At 44.5% G+C, this 22037-nt stretch overlaps 3 protein-coding genes and 1 long non-coding RNA gene across 4 annotated transcripts in view; 1 reads left to right on the top strand and 3 right to left on the bottom strand.

Annotated features, from left to right (window-relative positions):
- The window catches only part of LOC147609785 (uncharacterized), an 83410-nt gene that overhangs the window by 46193 nt on the left and 15180 nt on the right, over positions 1–22037 (bottom strand). The window contains exons 5-10 of the mRNA XM_086786890.1: positions 14146–14264; positions 13774–13977; positions 13598–13690; positions 13382–13498; positions 12606–13292; positions 11741–12320 (exon numbers count right to left, since the gene is read on the bottom strand). Coding sequence (XP_086643016.1) covers positions 11741–12320; positions 12606–13292; positions 13382–13498; positions 13598–13690; positions 13774–13977; positions 14146–14264 — 1800 coding nt within the window. The remainder of the gene's footprint in view (positions 1–11740; positions 12321–12605; positions 13293–13381; positions 13499–13597; positions 13691–13773; positions 13978–14145; positions 14265–22037) is intronic.
- LOC147609788 (uncharacterized) lies at positions 4642–6314 on the bottom strand. Its single transcript, XM_086787062.1, has one exon. The coding sequence runs from the start codon at positions 6263–6265 to the stop codon at positions 5534–5536; it is 732 nt and encodes a 243-aa protein (XP_086643188.1). The 5' UTR covers positions 6266–6314; the 3' UTR covers positions 4642–5533.
- On the bottom strand, positions 6348–6946 carry LOC147609787 (uncharacterized). Its single transcript, XR_015264173.1, has 3 exons — positions 6878–6946; positions 6714–6758; positions 6348–6621 (listed from the first exon to the last, which is right to left on the bottom strand). It is a non-coding gene; the product is annotated as an uncharacterized LOC147609787 (long non-coding RNA).
- LOC147609786 (uncharacterized) lies at positions 7672–10659 on the top strand. The gene is made up of 4 exons (XM_086786869.1): positions 7672–7740; positions 7860–7904; positions 7997–8725; positions 9581–10659. The coding sequence occupies exons 3-4, from the start codon at positions 8002–8004 to the stop codon at positions 10657–10659; spliced, it is 1803 nt and encodes a 600-aa protein (XP_086642995.1). The 5' UTR covers positions 7672–7740; positions 7860–7904; positions 7997–8001.

Raw genomic sequence — 22037 nt, 5'->3', positions numbered from 1 at the left:
ATCTACATGCCTATTACTAGGCTACACTTGAACTATGATATTGGACTTTAGAGTCAGTTTATATAAGCCTCACGAGCCATACTTGGATGTGGCTAGACAGATTCTCAAGTACATAAAGTCCATAGTTGATTACAGACTTTTCTATGAGGTTGGCACAAAGATACAACTATATGGATACACAGATGGTGATTGGGTTGATAGTGTCGCAGACACATGACTCATCATGTGGTTAGAGACACCAAATCCACATACTAAATAACTCACTTATACATCACCATGTTTACTTGATGATGCGTAGTTGCCTTGCTATAACTTTCCACTTTGATATCATTCTGCTTTTTATAACAGCCTTTTACTATGTGACCTGGTTTGCCACAGTAATAGCACTATATGCTATTTGCATTTTGATTTCTTTGCCAACCACCTTGGCCTTCTTTGCTCCCCTACCTCTTCCACTTATTTATACATTAGACTTGTCTTCTTACTAGTGCCTGCCATTTTTATTTCCAAAACAGCTTGAACATCGACCTCTAGATAATGATTTGTCTCTACCTCTACATCTATCTAGGTAAAAGGCTTGCTCATGAGAATATCCAAAGGATAAACCTTCCCCAATATTCATCTTCTCATGGATGAGAAGAGTAATCAGTTCCTGAAATCTAGGAAAGTTCTCTCGAACTCCAATGGAGGTCTAAAACTGACGGTATTCCTTGCTAAGACTAATCAAGGTCACCAACACCATATCATCGTCATCTACTAGTACTCCAAGAGAAAGAAGGACTCCTAAAAGCGTCTTAATCTTCACTCAGTAATCATTAAACTCAGTCTCCTTCAGGTTGTATTACGCAACTCCAACTTTAGCTGCATCTTCCAAGCTTGAGTATTTATGTTGTACATCATCACCAACGTGTCCCAATCCTCCTTAGGTGTTTATGCATCCTGTATAAGCACAATCATAGTCTGTCATACTATCATGCAACTAGTACACCTTTCTCACTCTTTCATGTCTTGCTTTGAATGCATATGGGGTGGGTTTTCTTTCAACCATATATGACTCCTTTTGATCGCATGTGATGAACTCCCAATATTCTTTCCCTACAAGAAAATTGGTCATCCTGAACTTCTATGCTTGGAAGCTTTTCTTATCCTCGCTCACAATGTGGGACAAATTGTCACATGATTACCTATAACTTATCAAATAGTGCTTTGAAGAACTTATGCACTTTGCAGCAAACCTGCAATCTCTAGCATAGCAATACATCTTGTCATCCACCACTGACAACATATCAACGATAATCTCACCAACCATGCTAGTGACACAGGTGTGAAAGCTATCACCCAGGCGGGTCATCAATGTCCGCAATACCTATTAAGCTTGATATATCAACATGTGACTCGTACTTCATCATGAGACTGAAACATGGTCTCAAGGACCACCACGCAACCCTTCGAGAGATGTAGAATCAGATGTGAAGAATAATGGATCGCATGACTAAAGGAGCAAGCATGGTCATTGCTTGAGAATTCCACCATCTTTGATCTTCAATGGTCCACGCTACGGTGTTGAAATGCATGACACCACTTGTGCCACAATTAGTGTCCCTCTTGGTTTTGTCGGGAAGTTACCAAGTGTTGATATGCTATAGGCCGAGATTGTTGCCCCGAAACAATATCCCATAGCTACATGGCCTTCTGTAGACTCTTTATAATTAATCTCCATAGTGCTTAGTGGGGCCCATCAAGCCGATCCTTCAAATGTCATGAATCCACCAAACCCACATTCTCATAGTATGGGATTTTCTAAAGCTGGATAGGATGCTAGGAATAGAAATCCCTCCATGGATGTGAGCTCTTGGGAGTGTAAGAGAAGAGAGGTACGGAAGTGTGCACACAAGGCATTGGAATATGATGGGATGTGAGGTGCGATTGCCAAAGCATTCCAAAAACAAGATATATACCTGAGTGAGAAGAAAAATGCTTCGAGATATGTGCACAAAAATAGAAGTGCCTAGGGTTTGCACAAATACAAGAGTGCATATGGATGCTTCCACTACACTAATTCACCCCTTATAAACAAGAATCTACAAATCATAGAACAAAAACTTTGATTTAACACAAATGTATCCAAAAAAGCCTCAAAATGTATCTCTTTGAATGTAACAAACTATGTTATTAGTCTAGTTGAAAAAGCCTCTAATCCCTACTCCAAGAAGTGTCCACTTGGTGACTATCACAAAGACGAAGCTATGCAACGTACTAGAACCATGTGCACTGGATGACGGTCTGGGCCATGATGGTGATCTCATAGCTAAGGTGGAGCAGCTGACTAGCTGTGAGTGGTGTGCTGTCCATAAGCTCCACCCAAAATGGCAATGAAAATAGATAACAGGCAACAGTGGACTCCGAGAGCCATCTCTGACTGTAATAGTTAGCTCTAAGTCGACGACAATAGCGACAACTAGATTTGAGAAGATAGTTGGACTACGTTTAGGCAAAGGCAATAGCTCTCATACCAATATTAGTCCCAGTGGCATCCTAGAAAAATATATCTTTATGATATTTGATCCTTTCTATCAGAGAGGCTTCCGTTTACAAGGTGCACTCATATGCCACCACCACACATGCCACATGTCAAGGTATGATGCCAAGAGGTGTCACCTTTGCACATCATTGCTTACATAATATCCTTCTAAGAGATGGTTCCCAAACACAAAAAAACCCACACTAGCAGCTATATTCACTCTAGAAATGCTTTATTTAAAGCTAGAATACCAAGTGAAATTTTACAAAACTAGCTAGACCCTATTTATTTCTATATTTACCATTATTAATATTTAATAGTACACACAAATAGAGAGAGAGAAAGAAAGAAAGTTATATTAACGTCTTCAAAAGGCCAAAATGACCTATGAGACCAAAAAGATTAAATCATATCCATGAGGTACATCATCTTGGGTACAAGGTGAAGGACGAGGATGGAGACGAAGAAGGTGGATGGGTGGGAGGAGAGAGAGAGAGAGAGAGAGAGAGGGAGAGAGAGAGAGAGAGAGAGGGGGATGAGGACGAGGATGGAGACGAAGAAGGTGGATGGGTGGGAGGAAGAGAGAATATTCACTTTCATGACTAAGAAGGTGGTGGATCGATGACAAGGAGAGAGGGTATTATTCACTTTCATGACTAGGAATGAAAAAATAAAGAGAATGTGCACTAAAAACCCAAAGTGATTGGGGTTTTAATAGGATATGCCAATGGTGACATAATAACCAGAACTCATTATTTAAAATATAAGCTAGGTACACCAGTCAGACTAGACATGTGCACATGGAGTTGCATTTGGAAGGAAGAAAAAGAAAAATAGTGAGATTTTTAAACAAAACAAATAGAGAAAAGAGAACCAAATTGATAGAGTCATTCTAAATTTGATGTGCATATTCACAATTTTGTTTGGTGTGCATTAATTTAACATCATTGACATGGCGTTCAATTATGAAGTTGGGACCTTCAGGTGGCATAAGAATCCATCCTACTATGGAATTTGGAGCCAGCTTTCTAGGAGCAATGGTACCACTACGTCACACTAAAGCACAGTGGATAAGTGAGGAGGCGTTGAGTTTGAGATATCTAGCAGTGGAATTCTTTTAGGTGCCATGCTTAGGGCGGGTTCACATTGGAGCGGCGGAAAACATACTCTCAAACACACTTTTCCAGGTGGAACTCTTACAAAATGCACACTTCCGCCGTCCAAGTGTTCACATGGGGAGGGGGAAGTAAAAGGGAGCCTGACTTCTTCCGCCGCCCATTGTGAACACTGGGGGGCGGCGGAAGAAAGAGTAAACACCATACCAAAAACCATAGAACAAAGCTATATTATGTCCACAAAGCATAGTGTAACTACAAAAATAAAGAAGCCACACTACAAACCACAATAAGCCAGACAAAAGACTTGTATTACAAAAGCTTAATCGGAGTTGGTAGGTGAGTCCAGCTCCTCTAAAGCCGCCCTTCCAAAAACTTGTAGGACATTCATCCTTGCTTGCTCTCTATACATTGTTCGGGCAAGACTATCTCGCCGCTCCGAGCCAACTCCAAGGTCACTCGCACCCCCTTCATTGCCTCCTTGAGCGCGCTCCATTGCATCCTCTATGTCAACTTCACGTATTGCTTGAAGCTCCCTCATGGAGGTAGCTATTGCTCTTCGATCCTCTTCTACACGTCCAGAGCATGCTGCCAATTCTGCTTCCGCCTCACGTACCCACTCCATATCAAAAGACTCTCCATGTTGGATACAAATGTTGTGTAGCACAAGACAAGCCGTAACAAGATCTGGGACATGACGTAGATTCATGTCACATCTTTTTAGCAAGATGCGAAACCTTGCCTTGAGCATACCAAACGCTCTCTCAACTGGCATCCTTGTGCTCGATTGAATGAAATTCCAATGGTACTTTACACGTGTCAACCCTTCCTTGCATCCTTTGAAAGGCACTAACATGTATGGCCGTGCGGGGTAAGCACAGTCGCCAACCAAACAATAGTTACCCAGCTCGCCCCTTGCACATGCTTGCCCTATATCACTTCTGGAGAAGTTCAAGGAGTCATGCGCTAATCCGGCCCAACCGACATCATAATTCCATACTGAGCAATTGGCGGCTACTGTTAGTTGTAGCAAAATAGAGTGGAACCCTTTCCGATTGAAGTAGTCAACATGGTTGTCACGGGGTGCAATGATGGGGATGTGAGAACCATCTATCGCACCAACGACGTAGGGAATTCCCCTAAGTGCCTCAAACTCTCGTGCTAAAGTTGCTAGCCGAGATCTTGAAGGCCATCTTATGTACATATTCCGGAGACCCGATTTCACAATTGCCTTGGAAAATGCAAGGATTATTTCACAACATGTGCTCTTAGCGCAACCATAGGTGTCACCAAGGCCCAGTAGTCCATCTCCTGTAGCAAGTCTGCTTAGAGCAATGGCTACCCTATCTTGAATAGACACAGGCGCACGAAAGTTTGTGGTTTTCTTTTGCATGAATGGTGCTAGACTCCCACAAAGGTAATGAAAGGTTTCTTTGCTAACCCTAAGACGCCGCTTGAACATGGTAGCACTATAAGCACTTAGGAGATAGCATTTTACAAAGCCTTGAGGCCGTGGATATGCCCACGCTTGTCTGTGTTCATGACCCCTCCTACGGTTCGCAATCTTCCTCAACCTCACAGATCGTGCCATGCATTCGGTAACATGCAACCAAGTCTGCACTATGCACTCATCATTGTGCATGCTTGGTTCTTTAAGCAATTCATAGATCGCTATAGAACACAACCACGCACAATAGAGTGCAATGTCTTTGGACATGCCCATTGTCACCTGCAAATCCAAAACAAGTTGATACATATTAAATTCTCAGCTTAACATGCTTCTTAGGAGCTTAGAAACATTCATAAATCCATACAACGCATAGGAACAAAGCAACGTCGAGATCCCAAACTTTATAAACTCATACAATAATAATAACAAGAATTTCCTCCGCCAAGGCTACTTGTTGCCCCCCCTTCCTTCCTTAAGGAATTCACTCATTGTGGCATGCAATCCTGCCAATATCTTCAGTCGCTCCCTCTCCAAGGCAACATTTTGGCTAGAGGTCTCCTTGAGATGGTCCAATAGATGTTTCCCAGTATCGGCCATTGTGGCCAAAGATTCCTCATACTTGGGAGTCACTCGACGACTTGAGGACATGGGTGCTTGTGGCTTCTCGTCATCTTGTGCTATAGTTACTTCATCCTTGTCACCGCCAGGGAAAGTAGCATCATCCATTGTTGATGAAGAAGCGTGGCTAAGAGGAGTGACCGTGGCTCTATCGTGGTAATACTCATCCACCACATCGAACCATTTACATGTGTGCCTCCTGTCATTGCCAGATACCGAGTTGTGAGCTTTGTCCACTCTATATTTTGCTAGCACCGCTTGCCACTTCTTGCGACAACTTTCACTATCCTTATTGAAATCAGGGTAAATGCCGGCTAGCTTTGTGGCCACCTTTGCCCACAAGTTGACCCCTTGTTTCCCAGGATTGTTGAACTCCTCACTCATGCCCCCCCTGACATGAATGAGTTGGTCAACCCAAAATTCTTGCCACTTGCTTTTCTTATTGTCGTTGTCGTCATCTTCCCCCAAGTCCACCACCACCTTCTTTTTGGAGTTCCTGGGTTTCTTTGGCGCAGGTTGGGTCTCTAACACAATCTCCTCATCGCTAGGCTCCTTCCTCATGCCACGAACTCGCTTTGGTTGAGAAGATAAAGGGGGGTTATTGAGTGAGTTGGGTAATGGTTGGCTTCCTAGGGAATTGGGAATGGAACCCATGTTTGGGATACCTAGGGGGGATGATCGATTAGGAGGTTGCGCTACCATAGGTGAATGGGGGGGGCGAAACATGAAGGGAGAGTTTGGAGAAAAGGAAGGAGAATTGAGCATGGCTTGGAAGCCATGAGGTGGCACATGAAAAGGAGGAGGGGGAAATGAATAGAAATTAGAGTGCGGGAGAGGAGTTTGGGAGAAAATAGGATCATCGTCGCCTCGTTGTTGCGATGAATCAAATTCATGGCTCGTGTTGGAATCCATAGTACCTACATGGAACACGAAGAGAATATTAGCACCACATAAAATAAAAACACATACATTAGTCATGATAATGGAAATGCGGTTTGTGAGGGGTCACCTTATGCGCTCGCTTCACGTTGCCTCCCGCCCTTTTCGCACACCCCTAAAAGAAAAACAAAAGCACACAATGTCAAAGGCATGGCAAGTGTACCACAAAAACATTAAAAGAAAGGTAAATGGGTGGATAAAAAGAAAGCATGATTGAAGTGCATGTAAAAGCACCTTGGAGAATGGAAATTGTGAAGCTTATTATTATGTTCTCTAGAAATTCTAGAGGGTACAAAATCTCACCCTAGACCCTTTAATTTATAGGAAATTGAAGGGTGTTGGGGGGAGGGACGTTGGAAAATGAACGTTCGAAAGTGGAAAGTGGCCGTTGGGAAAAAGGCCGTTGGGAAAAACATCCGTTGGGAATCCGTTTTTGGAAATTTTGGAAATGCTGCAGGCTGGAAGCCGTTTTGGGCGAGGGGGGGGGGTCGGCACAATTTCAACGGCCGTCTTCCATGACGTGGCAAGCGGGGGGGTGGATTTCCACCGCCCGCTGTGAACGCAGAGTGCCATGGGGCACTCTGCGATTGCATGGCAGGAAGGCGGCAGCTTGGCTGCCGCCTTATCTGAACCGGGCCTTATTCCGATATTCTTTATAAATACCGCCTTTTTGTCATTGTACATATGCTTCTAAGGCCCGGTTCAGATAAGGCGGCAGCCAAGCTGCCGCCTTCCTGCCATGCAATCGCAGAGTGCCCCATGGCACTCTGCGTTCACAGCGGGCGGTGGAAATCCACCCCCCCGCTTGCCACGTCATGGAAGACGGCCGTTGAAATTGTGCCGACCCCCCCCCTCGCCCAAAACGGCTTCCAGCCTGCAGCATTTCCAAAATTTCCAAAAACGGATTCCCAACGGATGTTTTTCCCAACGACCTTTTTCCCAACGGCCACTTTCCACTTTCGAACGTTCATTTTCCAACGTCCCTCCCCCCAACACCCTTCAATTTCCTATAAATTAAAGGGTCTAGGGTGAGATTTTGTACCCTCTAGAATTTCTAGAGAACATAATAATAAGCTTCACAATTTCCATTCTCCAAGGTGCTTTTACATGCACTTCAATCATGCTTTCTTTTTATCCACCCATTTACCTTTCTTTTAATGTTTTTGTGGTACACTTGCCATGCCTTTGACATTGTGTGCTTTTGTTTTTCTTTTAGGGGTGTGCGAAAAGGGCGGGAGGCAACGTGAAGCGAGCGCATAAGGTGACCCCTCACAAACCGCATTTCCATTATCATGACTAATGTATGTGTTTTTATTTTATGTGGTGCTAATATTCTCTTCGTGTTCCATGTAGGTACTATGGATTCCAACACGAGCCATGAATTTGATTCATCGCAACAACGAGGCGACGATGATCCTATTTTCTCCCAAACTCCTCTCCCGCACTCTAATTTCTATTCATTTCCCCCTCCTCCTTTTCATGTGCCACCTCATGGCTTCCAAGCCATGCTCAATTCTCCTTCCTTTTCTCCAAACTCTCCCTTCATGTTTCGCCCCCCCCATTCACCTATGGTAGCGCAACCTCCTAATCGATCATCCCCCCTAGGTATCCCAAACATGGGTTCCATTCCCAATTCCCTAGGAAGCCAACCATCACCCAACTCACTCAATAACCCCCCTTTATCTTCTCAACCAAAGCGAGTTCGTGGCATGAGGAAGGAGCCTAGCGATGAGGAGATTGTGTTAGAGACCCAACCTGCGCCAAAGAAACCCAGGAACTCCAAAAAGAAGGTGGTGGTGGACTTGGGGGAAGATGACGACAACGACAATAAGAAAAGCAAGTGGCAAGAATTTTGGGTTGACCAACTCATTCATGTCAGGGGGGGCATGAGTGAGGAGTTCAACAATCCTGGGAAACAAGGGGTCAACTTGTGGGCAAAGGTGGCCACAAAGCTAGCCGGCATTTACCCTGATTTCAATAAGGATAGTGAAAGTTGTCGCAAGAAGTGGCAAGCGGTGCTAGCAAAATATAGAGTGGACAAAGCTCACAACTCGGTATCTGGCAATGACAGGAGGCACACATGTAAATGGTTCGATGTGGTGGATGAGTATTACCACGATAGAGCCACGGTCACTCCTCTTAGCCACGCTTCTTCATCAACAATGGATGATGCTACTTTCCCTGGCGGTGACAAGGATGAAGTAACTATAGCACAAGATGACGAGAAGCCACAAGCACCCATGTCCTCAAGTCGTCGAGTGACTCCCAAGTATGAGGAATCTTTGGCCACAATGGCCGATACTGGGAAACATCTATTGGACCATCTCAAGGAGACCTCTAGCCAAAATGTTGCCTTGGAGAGGGAGCGACTGAAGATATTGGCAGGATTGCATGCCACAATGAGTGAATTCCTTAAGGAAGGAAGGGGGGGCAACAAGTAGCCTTGGCGGAGGAAATTCTTGTTATTATTATTGTATGAGTTTATAAAGTTTGGGATCTCGACGTTGCTTTGTTCCTATGCGTTGTATGGATTTATGAATGTTTCTAAGCTCCTAAGAAGCATGTTAAGCTGAGAATTTAATATGTATCAACTTGTTTTGGATTTGCAGGTGACAATGGGCATGTCCAAAGACATTGCACTCTATTGTGCGTGGTTGTGTTCTATAGCGATCTATGAATTGCTTAAAGAACCAAGCATGCACAATGATGAGTGCATAGTGCAGACTTGGTTGCATGTTACCGAATGCATGGCACGATCTGTGAGGTTGAGGAAGATTGCGAACCGTAGGAGGGGTCATGAACACAGACAAGCGTGGGCATATCCACGGCCTCAAGGCTTTGTAAAATGCTATCTCCTAAGTGCTTATAGTGCTACCATGTTCAAGCGGCGTCTTAGGGTTAGCAAAGAAACCTTTCATTACCTTTGTGGGAGTCTAGCACCATTCATGCAAAAGAAAACCACAAACTTTCGTGCGCCTGTGTCTATTCAAGATAGGATAGCCATTGCTCTAAGCAGACTTGCTACAGGAGATGGACTACTGGGCCTTGGTGACACCTATGGTTGCGCTAAGAGCACATGTTGTGAAATAATCCTTGCATTTTCCAAGGCAATTGTGAAATCGGGTCTCCGGAATATGTACATAAGATGGCCTTCAAGATCTCGACTAGCAACTTTAGCACGAGAGTTTGAGGCACTTAGGGGAATTCCCTACGTCGTTGGTGCGATAGATGGTTCTCACATCCCCATCATTGCACCCCGTGACAACCATGTTGACTACTTCAATCGGAAAGGGTTCCACTCTATTTTGCTACAACTAACAGTAGCCGCCAATTGCTCAGTATGGAATTATGATGTCGGTTGGGCCGGATCAGCGCATGACTCCTTGAACTTCTCCAGAAGTGATATAGGGCAAGCATGTGCAAGGGGCGAGCTGGGTAACTATTGTTTGGTTGGCGACTGTGCTTACCCCGCACGGCCATACATGTTAGTGCCTTTCAAAGGATGCAAGGAAGGGTTGACACGTGTAAAGTACCATTGGAATTTCATTCAATCGAGCACAAGGATGCCAGTTGAGAGAGCGTTTGGTATGCTCAAGGCAAGGTTTCGCATCTTGCTAAAAAGATGTGACATGAATCTACGTCATGTCCCAGATCTTGTTGCGGCTTGTCTTGTGCTACACAACATTTGTATCCAACATGGAGAGTCTTTTGATATGGAGTGGGTACGTGAGGCGGAAGCAGAATTGGCAGCATGCTCTGGACGTGTAGAAGAGGATCGAAGAGCAATAGCTACCTCCATGAGGGAGCTTCAAGCAATACGTGAAGTTGACATAGAGGATGCAATGGAGCGCGCTCAAGGAGGCAATGAAGGGGGTGCGAGTGACCTTGGAGTTGGCTCGGAGCGGCGAGATAGTCTTGCCCGAACAATGTATAGAGAGCAAGCAAGGATGAATGTCCTACAAGTTTTTGGAAGGGCAGCTTTAGAGGAGCTGGACTCACCTACCAACTCCGATTAAGCTTTTGTAATACAAGTCTTTTGTCTGGCTTATTGTGGTTTGTAGTGTGGCTTCTTTATTTTTGTAGTTACACTATGCTTTGTGGACATAATATAGCTTTGTTCTATGGTTTTTGGTATGGTGTTTACTCTTTCTTCCGCCGCCCCCCAGTGTTCACAGTGGGCGGCGGAAGAAGTCAGGCTCCCTTTTACTTCCCCCTCCCCATGTGAACACTTGGACGGCGGAAGTGTGCATTTTGTAAGAGTTCCACCTGGAAAAGTGTGTTTGAGAGTATGTTTTCCGCCACTCCAATGTGAACCCGCCCTAAGAAATAACAAGCATGCAAATACAGCATGAGCACCCACCACGTACCACGTGATATCCATCCCATGCTCCACGCCCAATAATATCAGGAGGCTTGTAAAAGCTGAATTTGTGCATATTCCATTCACATGCAATAAGGAAAAAGCCAAGGACAGCAGAACGCATAGAACACAATTGCCGGCTCGAATCACGGATGCAAAGATACCACCAGCACCCACCACGTGATATCCATCCTATGCATGGAACGGATAGCCTTGTAGAAGCTAGATTTGTGCCAAGAGAACAAATCAAACAACCCGTGGAAGACCGCATGCAGCTAGTGTTCGACATGGAAGAGCGCAAATACAACTGCCAACTGGAATCATGCATGCAAACATACCACTTGCGTCTAGCACATGATGTCCATCCCATGCATGGGATGGAATAGGATTTGTGCCAGAAGGTACGAAACAACCCGTGAGGAGGCTGCAACAGAAGTGCGGCGTTGCGCGCATAGAGCCGTTGGTGGGTTCTAAGAGTTGTTAATCGAGATTAATTACACTTTAGGACTTGAAAACCTCAATCCTTCTCTGTATAGCAACCGGATTTCTCCAGTTGCTGATCATCAGCAGCTGGTGGGAAGGTTGAGTTAGCAAATCCTTGAAACCCACCACCCCTTCTTTGAAAAAAGAGAGAGAGAGACACACACACACACATACACACATATACACACCCCTTTCCCAAAAAAAAAAAACCACCCATCCACCGAAACAAAAAGATGATGAGAGAAATCAATTACCATCATTTGTTGTATGGAGAGAGACGTTACTGGCTTGGACAAGAGGCGTGTCGCCGTGGCCTTCTCTTGCATCACCATCCGCCTCCTGAGAACTCGAACCTGTTGCTTGAATTTGAATGCCCTGCAGACCTGTTGCATCATCATCCGCCTCCTGAGAACTCGAACCTGGATCTTGAATTTGAATGCCCTGCAGACCTGTTGCATCAGCATCCGCCTCCTCTATCTTCTCCTCCTTTGATTCTTTCTTAGTATCCTCATTTGAGGCTTTTGTTTTCTCCTTGCTTGTGTTTCGACCAATCTGTCCTTCAAGGAAATTTTTAAGGTTTTTGTTACTTGGGTCTGGCATCTGAACGGGTAGCTGAATAATCTTCTGCAAGTATTTGTCAGCCAAGTCATAAGTGTACGAGCCTGTATCCTTCGCAAAGGCCTCTCTGCTCTTTTCAGCCATTAACTCCAGCACCTTGTCGCTAATATCTTTCAAAAACTCTATGGTAATAGCACGTTCAACCATGCCCTTGTCAATACCAATAACAACATTTATGCCACAGGAACCCAAGATCTGATTGATTGCACGAAGCACCTGCACCCAAAACAAAAAAGAAGCAGAGTCAGTAGGTTATCAGATGACAAGTATTATTTAAGAAGATTAAACCCATGGAAAAACACATGACTAAGGCCCAATTTCCACGCAAGGAGAAATTTCCACTTGATTTCTACTTACAAAACATATAAGAGTAGTAAGTACTCTTGTGGCTGTGCACTCTTTTTTGCCAGGGTGGAAACTAGCCGTAAGTATAGTGCCAAATATCAAGAAGAGCTATTTTATGCACACAGAAAAATGGAGGAGGCAAGGGTATGTGACAACCTCTAAAATGGTCTTTTCATCACATCTGTCTAGATCATCCACAAAGACCACAATGCGCAGATTGTTCAAACGAGGATGTTGTTTCCTCATGCTAGTTCCCTCCATATTATATTTGTTTTTTATGAAGAATTGCCCCATGAAGCCAAGAACCTTCCAGAGAAAATTTGCCTCTTTGCAAAGCTGATCTTGAAGAAAATTTACATCACGAATCACTTGTTCCTGGTACCCAAGCATGGATTTGTGATCAGGAGATTTGATGTATTTCAAGATTGTGTCTGTCACTGGCTGCACAACTTGCAAAAAAGTCTTGAAGAATACCCAGATGACACCAAAAACACCTACTGGCAGAGTCAAAAGCTTGTACTCTGTTCTGATTGGCGCTACCCTCCACAGCACTACTATTACACATGCAACAAAAAAGGCAAGGAAGACTGGAAGAAGAAGCTTCACAAAGATATCAGTGGGTTGGCTTTCCCATGAGTACATCCAGCACATTCTTAGCCATTGAGGTGGAGTCATGGAATCCTCTAGCTCTTTGCTAATTTCCACGGCAAGCCCAGCAGATGCTTGACTCTTATTGTCATATTGCCATGCATTATAATGCACGGTCAGCACAGCAGGTGTGTGCCCTGTTAGTTGTGTCCGTATGGCTTTGCTCTCACCATGTTCCCCAGGAAACAACCGTACCTGAATACAAACAAACAATTAAACATAAATACATGAACATGAGTAAAATGTTGATGTTCCAATCCAAGAACTTCAATACTTCCACTCACCCATTTTGATTTAACTGCCAATGCCAAATCTTTGAACACTTGGCAACACTGAGAGCATAACTTGAATAGAAATTTTTGATCAGTCAGTATGGCATTTCTCGTACCACGAAACTTCACCTGAATACAAGCAAAACAATCAAATCTGAAAACTTCATGTGGATTGTTAGAATAAAACATTAATGTTCCAAGCCAAACAATTTTACTAAATCCACGCACCAATTTTGATCGATCTGCCAATGCCAAATCTTTGAACAATGCGGGATTCAGAGAGTGCAACTCGATTGGAAATTTATCAATCACATCCACTTCCTGTTAGATGCATTGCCTCAGCAAGCCTGAAGTTGAATCCGAGTGGAAAGCTACTCTTAAAGAACCAAACAAGCTCATGATACCTTGATCTCATCGGTAACAATATCTGCTTTTAGAGTTAGTTTGTAAAGAGCCTTGGCCACCTTGACACGGAGTGCTGCTCCAGTTGAGGAGAATTTAGGCACAGTTGACTCCTTTTCGAGCCGTATTCGTTTAGGGGATTTAGTGGAAGGACTAGTGTCTCTGAAAGTTTCTTTGACAGCCATACACAACAAAGCTTCTTCCACCTTTCCACATACATATATCAACATGCAATTCAGGGTGATAAAATTTGTTGTTTTATTCAAGTGACAGAATACAATATGTATATCATGCATCGAGGAACATGCAAGGTCTAATCCTCTTAAGAGCGAACTGAAGATCAGCTTCTGAGTTTTTGGATTTCCAAATATTACCTGGAGCATGAAACTAGATTTTCCCATTCCCCAACTTCCAAAAAGTCCAATGGATATGGGAGTTCCCGTGTAAGGATTTAAGAGCAACGTAGCTAACCCGTTCACTAAATGTCTTCTGCCTGCAATGAAACACACATCATATACAGAGCAATATTAACTTTGCATAAATACGTTTTAAGCGAACATTCATTTAATTTCCCCTATTCATAAACACACCAAGTAAACTTAACCGTGTTGCCAAAATAAACAAGTTTTTCACCAAATCATAAAACCTCCTTTAGATCAACGAAGAGTGTAGACTTAACTTGTGCTTTAACCATAGTAACATGGGACGGGGAATGGGAACGGGGAACAGGGACGGGGACGGGGACGGGGATTCCTGGGAACCGGGACGGGGAACGGGGGACGGCAAGGGACGGCATACAAAATATGCAATTTTAAGTAAGCACTCATTTAAGAAACTTGACAATACTAAAACAAAGTCACTTTACACTTCCAAAGCATCAATATTAAGTCATACTAGCAAAAAAATGGGTGTTACAAAAAAGGAGATCGGGCACCGAGGACCCAGTCGCCAAAGGCTAAAGCAAGAGACAAGGGCAAACTTGCTAGGAGCCTTGCAAGTTGCTTGAGCCTTGCTTGAGCCTTGCCAATGGGGGCTCTTCTTATAGCCATGGGCCAAGTGGGGAGGGCTGCTCAACGGCTAGGCGCCCAACGACCTACAGGGCGCAACGGCACACTGCCCAACGGTCCGTTGACCATCCCGTCCAGCTCCGTCCCACACGAACCGCAGTCCCGCCGTCCCCTTGTTGCAGCGTGGGCTCACACGTCCCCTGGCCGTCCCGTGTCCGGTTCCGTTCCCGCGCGTTATGGGACGGTGTTCCCCCGTCCCAGGGGTCCGTCCCCCACGTCCCCTGTGACTATGGCTTTAACTGCTTTGGATTTTGCAATATTTAAGAAAACTCTGCAGGTGAATAAGAAAATCTTGCAATTGAGGTGTAAAGCTAACAAACTCCTCGTCGAGCATGCAAACTCCGGTTACGTTTTGGCAGGCCCCCTCCCGTTAGGGTTTCGCCTCTCTCAACCTGCTGCCCAAGGGCTCTGCTTGTTTGTAGGCTTCGTTAATCCCCTCTCTCGCCATCGTCCCCCCCCTCAGGTGTATGGGCACCAAGTGGAGGGGAACCCCCACTTTGCTCAGAGCTCAGGGCACCAGTTCTGGCTCCAGGACTATTACGCTGCCATCCCCCCCGGGTCAAGAAACGAAGCTACAACATTTCAACAGTTCGTGCAATGGCCGCCTACCATGGATGGGAATCGAGAAGCGATGTTGAAATACGAGCAAGTGCTAGTGGACTTCTTGGACACCAAAAAAAAATTGGAAGACTCCAGAGCTCGAGTGGAAGAACTGAATTTGATGCTGCTGCAGAAGCAAGTTGAAGAAGACGCGCAGAATAACAAGCAAAATCCAACCAAGGTCGCGGCCCCATCAGGTAATTCCTCTTCCATTAAACCTCTGGTCTCTCTTCCGCCAAATATGGTTCATTCAATGGAAATGGATTACACAGCCTGGTGCTTAGTAGGGTTATTGTTCGGTCCTTGGCCTCCAGTTGAGTTCCTTAGGGGCTGGGTCAAAGATAACTGGCTATCAATTGGTATTGAGGTAGACATCAACCAAGCCCTCCCAAATGGGTATTACCCCTTTCTGTTCAAAGACTCAAATATGGCTCTTAAGGTTCTTGGATCAGGGCAATGGATGTACAGGAACATCCCATTCTGCTTCTTCAGTTTGTCCAAAAGTTTTAACCCTCACGGTCCAAAGCCTTCAGCCTGTCTGGTGTGGGTTGAACTGCCCAACCTACCTTTTTATCTATACCCTTGGCTTAAAAAATATGTTTCCCCAATAGGGAAAGTGCTTGGCATAGGCCCAAAAACGATTACAACCCGGCTTGGCATCCTCAAGTCCTTGTGGAAGTTGATCTAGATAGGCCCCTAATAGATGAGATTGAAATCAATTGTGGGGACTACATCCTACCAAATACCCCAATCTGAAGGACATCAGCTCCTAGCCTTCCAACAACCAACAACAAAACTTAGCCTGCTAGAGTTACTAATAGTCAAATTGTGCACCCTGACCTTGCTCCCTCTTCTTCAAAAGACAAGGGAGAAAAGTTTATCATACCCAACAGGAGGAACACCTTTAGACAAAACAGGCCGAGTAACTAGAGGGATTTTGCTAACTCCTTTGCCTTCTTAGATAGCATATCGGACCCCGAAGACTTGGGTGACTCACAAGAGTTCATTCAATCCACTCCCCTGGACAAATCAAGAATTCTAGCCGAAACAAACCAAATGGACCATGACCAGTTGATCCCTACCCACTCAACATTGGCTGGCTTGAGGGGAGAAGAGCAAGATAGGGTTGATCAGTATCTGTTTGATACAAAAAACGGTATTCCCAAAGAAATGGAAATAGTTAAGGAATTGAAAAGAATGCATGCTCAAGTTGGATCCACCACACCTCAAGCTGCCTCCAAAGTTGGACCTAAAAAGGTCAACACCCAGAAGAAAGGTAAATAAGATGCACCACTCTAAATGTAAAGAGGTTGACTGACCTCACAAAAGTCCAACTAGTGAAACAATGGCTAAGGAAATAGGGTAGATTTGACTTCATAGCTCTAACGAAGTCAAAGCTAGTGGGGATGAAATTGAAAAAAGGCTGCTCAACATCTCTAAAGATCACATCTGGATCTATATTGCCCACTGTCAGGGATCTGGAGGAGTGGCTATGGGTATGCATGTGGACCATCAGAATGAACTAAAGGATGTGAGGATTGGGCTGCATTTGAAATGTCCACCTTCTCCTTCGTTGGTATTTATGCTGGAGGTGCCTAGGCTATCAGAATTAGAACCTGGGGTACATTGAGAAGTGTTCTTTCAATATGATGGAATCCAGAAATGACAGACTCAGAGGTTTGGGACAAGTCATTAAAGCTGCTGAGCTCCAAGCTTGGCAAAGCACTACTCACCACTTTGGGTTATGTGACGTTGGGAATAATGGTGAATACACGTGGCAGAATTATGCCCTTGGGGACTTGACCAAGAAAGCCAAATTGGACACAACATAAATGAGCAAGACCTTGGGTAACTCCCACATCAGACGTGAATGTAGAGCAGATGTGTCTACTGCCTCTCAGACCATCATCCCATTACATTAGTGTTGGATAACCATGATAAAAAGGTTTCTAATCAGTGGTTCCACACGGATCCAACCCTATTCAAAATGCCTATTATAAAGGAAGAAGTCAAAAGAATCTGGACTGATTTCTTCAGTTGTGGTCTCACCCCTGCAAGGGCATGGAGTTTGGCCATCAAATCTACCCAAGCCCTGTTGATATGCATTAGGAAAGAGGTAACCAAAATCAGGAAAAACAGAAGAGACTTGCTTTATCTAAAGCTAAAAGAGTTGGAAGCTATAGCCAAAATGAAGGACCCTGCTGTTCAAAAAGATGTCCTTAGTACTAGGGCTGAAATCAGGAGAGAGGAGTTATCCCAGAAGTATGCCCTCCTTTTCTTTAGGGATTGGTGGGCTGGGAAAGCTGACCTTCCCACTCCTGAGATGTGCCAAATGCTAAAAGTCAAACAATATAAGGATGCAATCCCTACCTTGCATGATCCTAATAACCCTGGAAACTCCTCTAAGGAAGAGAATAGAGTAAGGGTCTTTAAGAATTTTAACAATATTTTTAGCAATGGGGGTGGGGTGACCAAGGACCAACTCAAATGCATTGCCCTCATAGGGCACGATAGGAAGTCCAATAGATATGGGAGTTCCCGTGTAAGGATTTAAGAGCAACGTAGCTACCCCTTTCACTAAATGTCTTCTGCCTGCAATGAAACACACATCATATACACAACAATATTAACTTTGCATAAATACGTTTTAAGTGAACATTCATTTAATTTCCCCTATTCATAAACACACCAAGTAAACTTAACCGTGTTGCCAAAATAAACAAGTTTTTCACCAAATCATAAAACCTCCTTTAGATCACGAAGAGTGTAGACTTAACTTGTGCTTTAACCATAGTAACATGGGATGGGAAAGGGAAACGGGAATGGGAATGGGGAACATAACGGGGAACAGGAATGGGGATGGGGATTCTTGGGAACTGGGACGGGGAACGGGGGCCAGCAAGGGACGGCATACAAAATATGCAATTTTAAGTAAGCACTCATTTAAGAAACTTGACAATACTAAAACAAAGTCACTTTACAGTTCCAAAGCATCAATATTAAGTCATACTAGCAAAAAAATGGGTGTTACAAAAAAGGAGATCGGGCACCCAGGACCCAGTCGCCAAAGGCTAAAGCAAAAGACAAGGGCAAACTTGCCAAGAGCCTTGCTTGAGCCTTGCCAATGGGGGCTCTTCTTATAGCCATGGGCCAAGTGGGGAGGGCTGCTCAACGGCTAGGCGCCCAATGGCTAGGAGTCCAACGACTACAGGGCGCAACAGCACACTGCCCAATGGTCCGCTGACCGTCCCGCATCCAGCTCCGTCCCACACGAACCACCGTCCTGCCGTCCCGGAATCTCCGACCCCTTGTTGCAGCGTGGGCTCACACGTCCCCTGGCCGTCCCTTGTCCGGTTCCGTTCCCGCGCGTTATGGGACGGCGTTCCCCCGTCCCAGGGGTCCGTCCCCCTCGTCCCCTGTGACTATGGCTTTAACTGCTTTGGATTTTGCAATATTTAAGAAAACTCTGCAGGTGAATAAGAAAATCTTGCAATTGAGGTGTAAAGCTAACAAACTCCTCGTCGAGCATGCAAACTCCAGTTACGTTGTGGCAGGCCCCCTCCCGTTAGGGTTTCGCCTCTCTCAACCTGCTGCCCAAGGGCTCTGCCTGTTTGTAGTTCGTTAATCCCCTCTCTCGCCATTGTCCCCCCCCAGGTGTATGGGCACCGAGTGGAGGGGAACCCCCACTTTGCTCAGAGCTCAGGACACCAGTTTTGGCTCTAGGACTATTATGCTGCCATCCCCCCCGGGTCAAGAACACGAAGCTACAACATTTCAACAGCTCGTGCAGTGGCCACCTACCATGGATGGGAATCGAGAGGCGATGTTGAAATACGAGCAAGTGCTAGTGGACTTCTTGGACACCAAAAAAAATTTGGAAGACTCCAGAGCTCGAGTGGAAGAACTGAATTTGATCCATAGAGCAGGATAGGAAGCCAACTATCCCAGTCACATTAGCTAAAGAGCTAGAAAACAATCTCTCCAAAGAAGAGATTGGTAAGGCCATAGATTGTCTCAAGGTAAGAAAAAGCCCAGGTGTTGATGGCATGCCTGCTGAATTCTACAAGACATTCAAGGATATCTTGTTATCCCCTTTACTAGTTGTGTGGCAGGAGGCTGTCTCTTTTGGGACTCTGCCCCTCTCAATCAATGAGGGTTGGATAAAACTTATCCACAAGAAAGGGGAGAAGCAAGATTTGAGCAATTGGAGTCATATTACCATGTTAAATTGTGCATTGAAAACTTTTGCCAAGGCATTAGCTCTGAGGCTGTCCAGTCAATTGAAGAACAGGATCAGATAAGAGCAAAAAGGATTCATCAAAGGAAGGTACATTCTGGATGCCATTATCACTCTGTGGGAGGGCATGGAGTATGTAGAAAAATCTGAACAAGACTACATCTTCTTCAAAATTGATTTTGATAAAGCCTATGACAGGCTCAGCTAGTACTATGTATTGGAATCCCTTAAACATATGGGCACAGGTCAGTCTTTCATTCAGACGGTGAGTAATCTTTTTGGAAATGCCACAGCTAGGGTGAATGTCAATGGTGTGCTATCTAGTGCATTCTCTCTAACCAAATCTATCAGACAAGGCTGCCCTTTAGCACCCCTCCTCTATGCTATTGCTGTAAATGGATTGAACTGGCTGATTCAAGACAGGTCGATCAAAGGGGAAATGAATGGCATTACCCCCCCCAACAACAAGCACTTATGCACCCAAATGTTTGCTGATGACACAAATGCTATGGTTGCTAATAATGAGCTAAGTATTAGATGCTTCTAGGAGTGCTTGGACATCTATTGCAGGGCATCTGGATTTGTGATCAACCATAAGAAAACTGGTATCAAGACTCTCATTGATCAGCCCCCTGACTCGCTGATCCAAGCTGGTTGCAATTCCCTGGAAGAGGGAGTGATCTTCAGACTGTTGGGCATTCCTATGGGCTTCAAGGTCACCCTCAAGCAAAGATGGTGTTGGGTTTTAAACAAGGTAGAAGGGAAACTGGCTAGATGGCAGAAAATGCATCTTAATTTGGGGGGCAGGAAGATGGTAATCAATCACTTCATTATATCTTCTTTCATCTACTTTCTCAGCTGCTCTGGAGATCTCTTGAATCTGATTTATTGTAATATATAAGGTTATGCAGGAATTATCTATGGGGAGGGGGCCCCTGGATTAGGAATATCCCTAAAGTCAGGTGGGAATGGTGCTGTCTGGAAACTGATAAAGGGGGCCTTGGTATCAAACATGTGTCCAACCTAGCTAATAGACTGGCAGCCAAATGGGTGTTAAGAAGTTTTCTCTACCCCTCTGAAGACTGGGCATGGCTGATCTCCAGAAATCTGGAACAATTCCATCTCAAACATTTCCCTAAGTGGAAGAACCTCCTCCCACTCACAATCATGGCAAGCAAATTCGTGGTGAAACCGGTGGGCAGCCAGCTCGTCTCATCACTCTAGATGGCTTGGAATGCTATTAAAACTGACCTTATCATAGCTGAGAAACCTAGTTACACCTGGGGTATACATGGGAGAGACTCCATCTGGTGGCCAAGCATTCCCCTCCCCCCAATTGATAATGCCCAGGTTGAAGGGGCTCTAAGGTTACACAGGAAAGGCATATGCAGCTGGTGGGATATATGGGACATAGATAACAATTCTTGGATGTCCAAAGCTGATTTGATCAGATATTGTAATGTCTCATATGCAAAAATAGACCTTATTGGAGCAAGAATCAGGTCATGGCACTAGTCAGATACCTGGCTGCTATCTATTAAAGATAGGCCAGTACACAAAGCTTTCCAATGGTAGAGTCTGCTACCTATCCCCCCCAAATTGGGGATTGCTCCTATACATTGCACTTTAAACAAGAGATGGGGAATCCTTTTAGATATAGCACAATGATATTTTCTGTTTGGTAAATTATGGAATAAATATGTGGAACCAAAAAAATCATGCCTGGTTTGGTTGATTATGCTCAGAGCGATTTGGACTCAGCTTAAAGCCCTCAAATTAAAGATTGGGGATGGGAAATGCCATAGATGCAATGAGGTTGAGGATGACCTGCATATATTCATGCACTGCCTTATAGCAAAGGAATGCTTTATGGGTTTGGCCAAATGCATTCAGTCATGGAATGGCTACACCCTTGGCTGGAAAAACCTGCTTCTTTGAGAAGGCATTGGATGCATTGTGGGCTGTCTTGAGAACTGAACTGTTATGGTGTTTGTGGTTACATAGACTTGAATTCATTTTTAATAGTAATCCTACTAACAGCATAAGGCTGAAAGAGAACATGATACATGCAGGTGAGAGATTCATACAAAGGCGGTTAAAAGATCTGGACACTGAACTTCTTCGTCTGCATAAGAAAGCTAATGGAAGGCAAGTGAATCAGCTGATACAGACAATGCAGGAACTGTTGATGAAGAGAGAGACTGTCATCTCCAAGGATATGATGCTTATGAAAGCACTCTATATGTTGTAATTGTCTTCTCTAACTTCTGCCCCTTATTTGAAAAAAAGAAAAATCTTGCAGCTGAGTGTAACGTCAATATTTCGGGAGCTTCAACTATGCCATGTGTGAGCATGTGCTCTG

The sequence above is a fragment of the Cibotium barometz genome, chromosome 50 (assembly GCF_041138505.1).
Source record: "Cibotium barometz isolate CiBa-2024 chromosome 50, ASM4113850v1, whole genome shotgun sequence".
Taxonomy (NCBI): domain Eukaryota; kingdom Viridiplantae; phylum Streptophyta; class Polypodiopsida; order Cyatheales; family Cibotiaceae; genus Cibotium; species Cibotium barometz.
This window is presented reverse-complemented; position numbering and strand designations above follow the sequence as displayed.

What these genes read in the sequence shown, in the direction of transcription:
- LOC147609788 (XM_086787062.1), bottom strand. Translation starts at nt 6,265, where the DNA reads ATGAGGAAGGAGCCTAGCGATGAGGAGATTGTGTTAGAGACCCAACCT.
- LOC147609786 (XM_086786869.1), top strand. Translation starts at nt 8,002, where the DNA reads ATGGATTCCAACACGAGCCATGAATTTGATTCATCGCAACAACGAGGC. An exon ending in CAATGACAGGAGGCACACAT is followed by an intron (nt 8,726 to 9,580) that starts GTAAATGGTTCG and finishes GTGGGAGTCTAG; the next exon opens with CACCATTCATGCAAAAGAAA.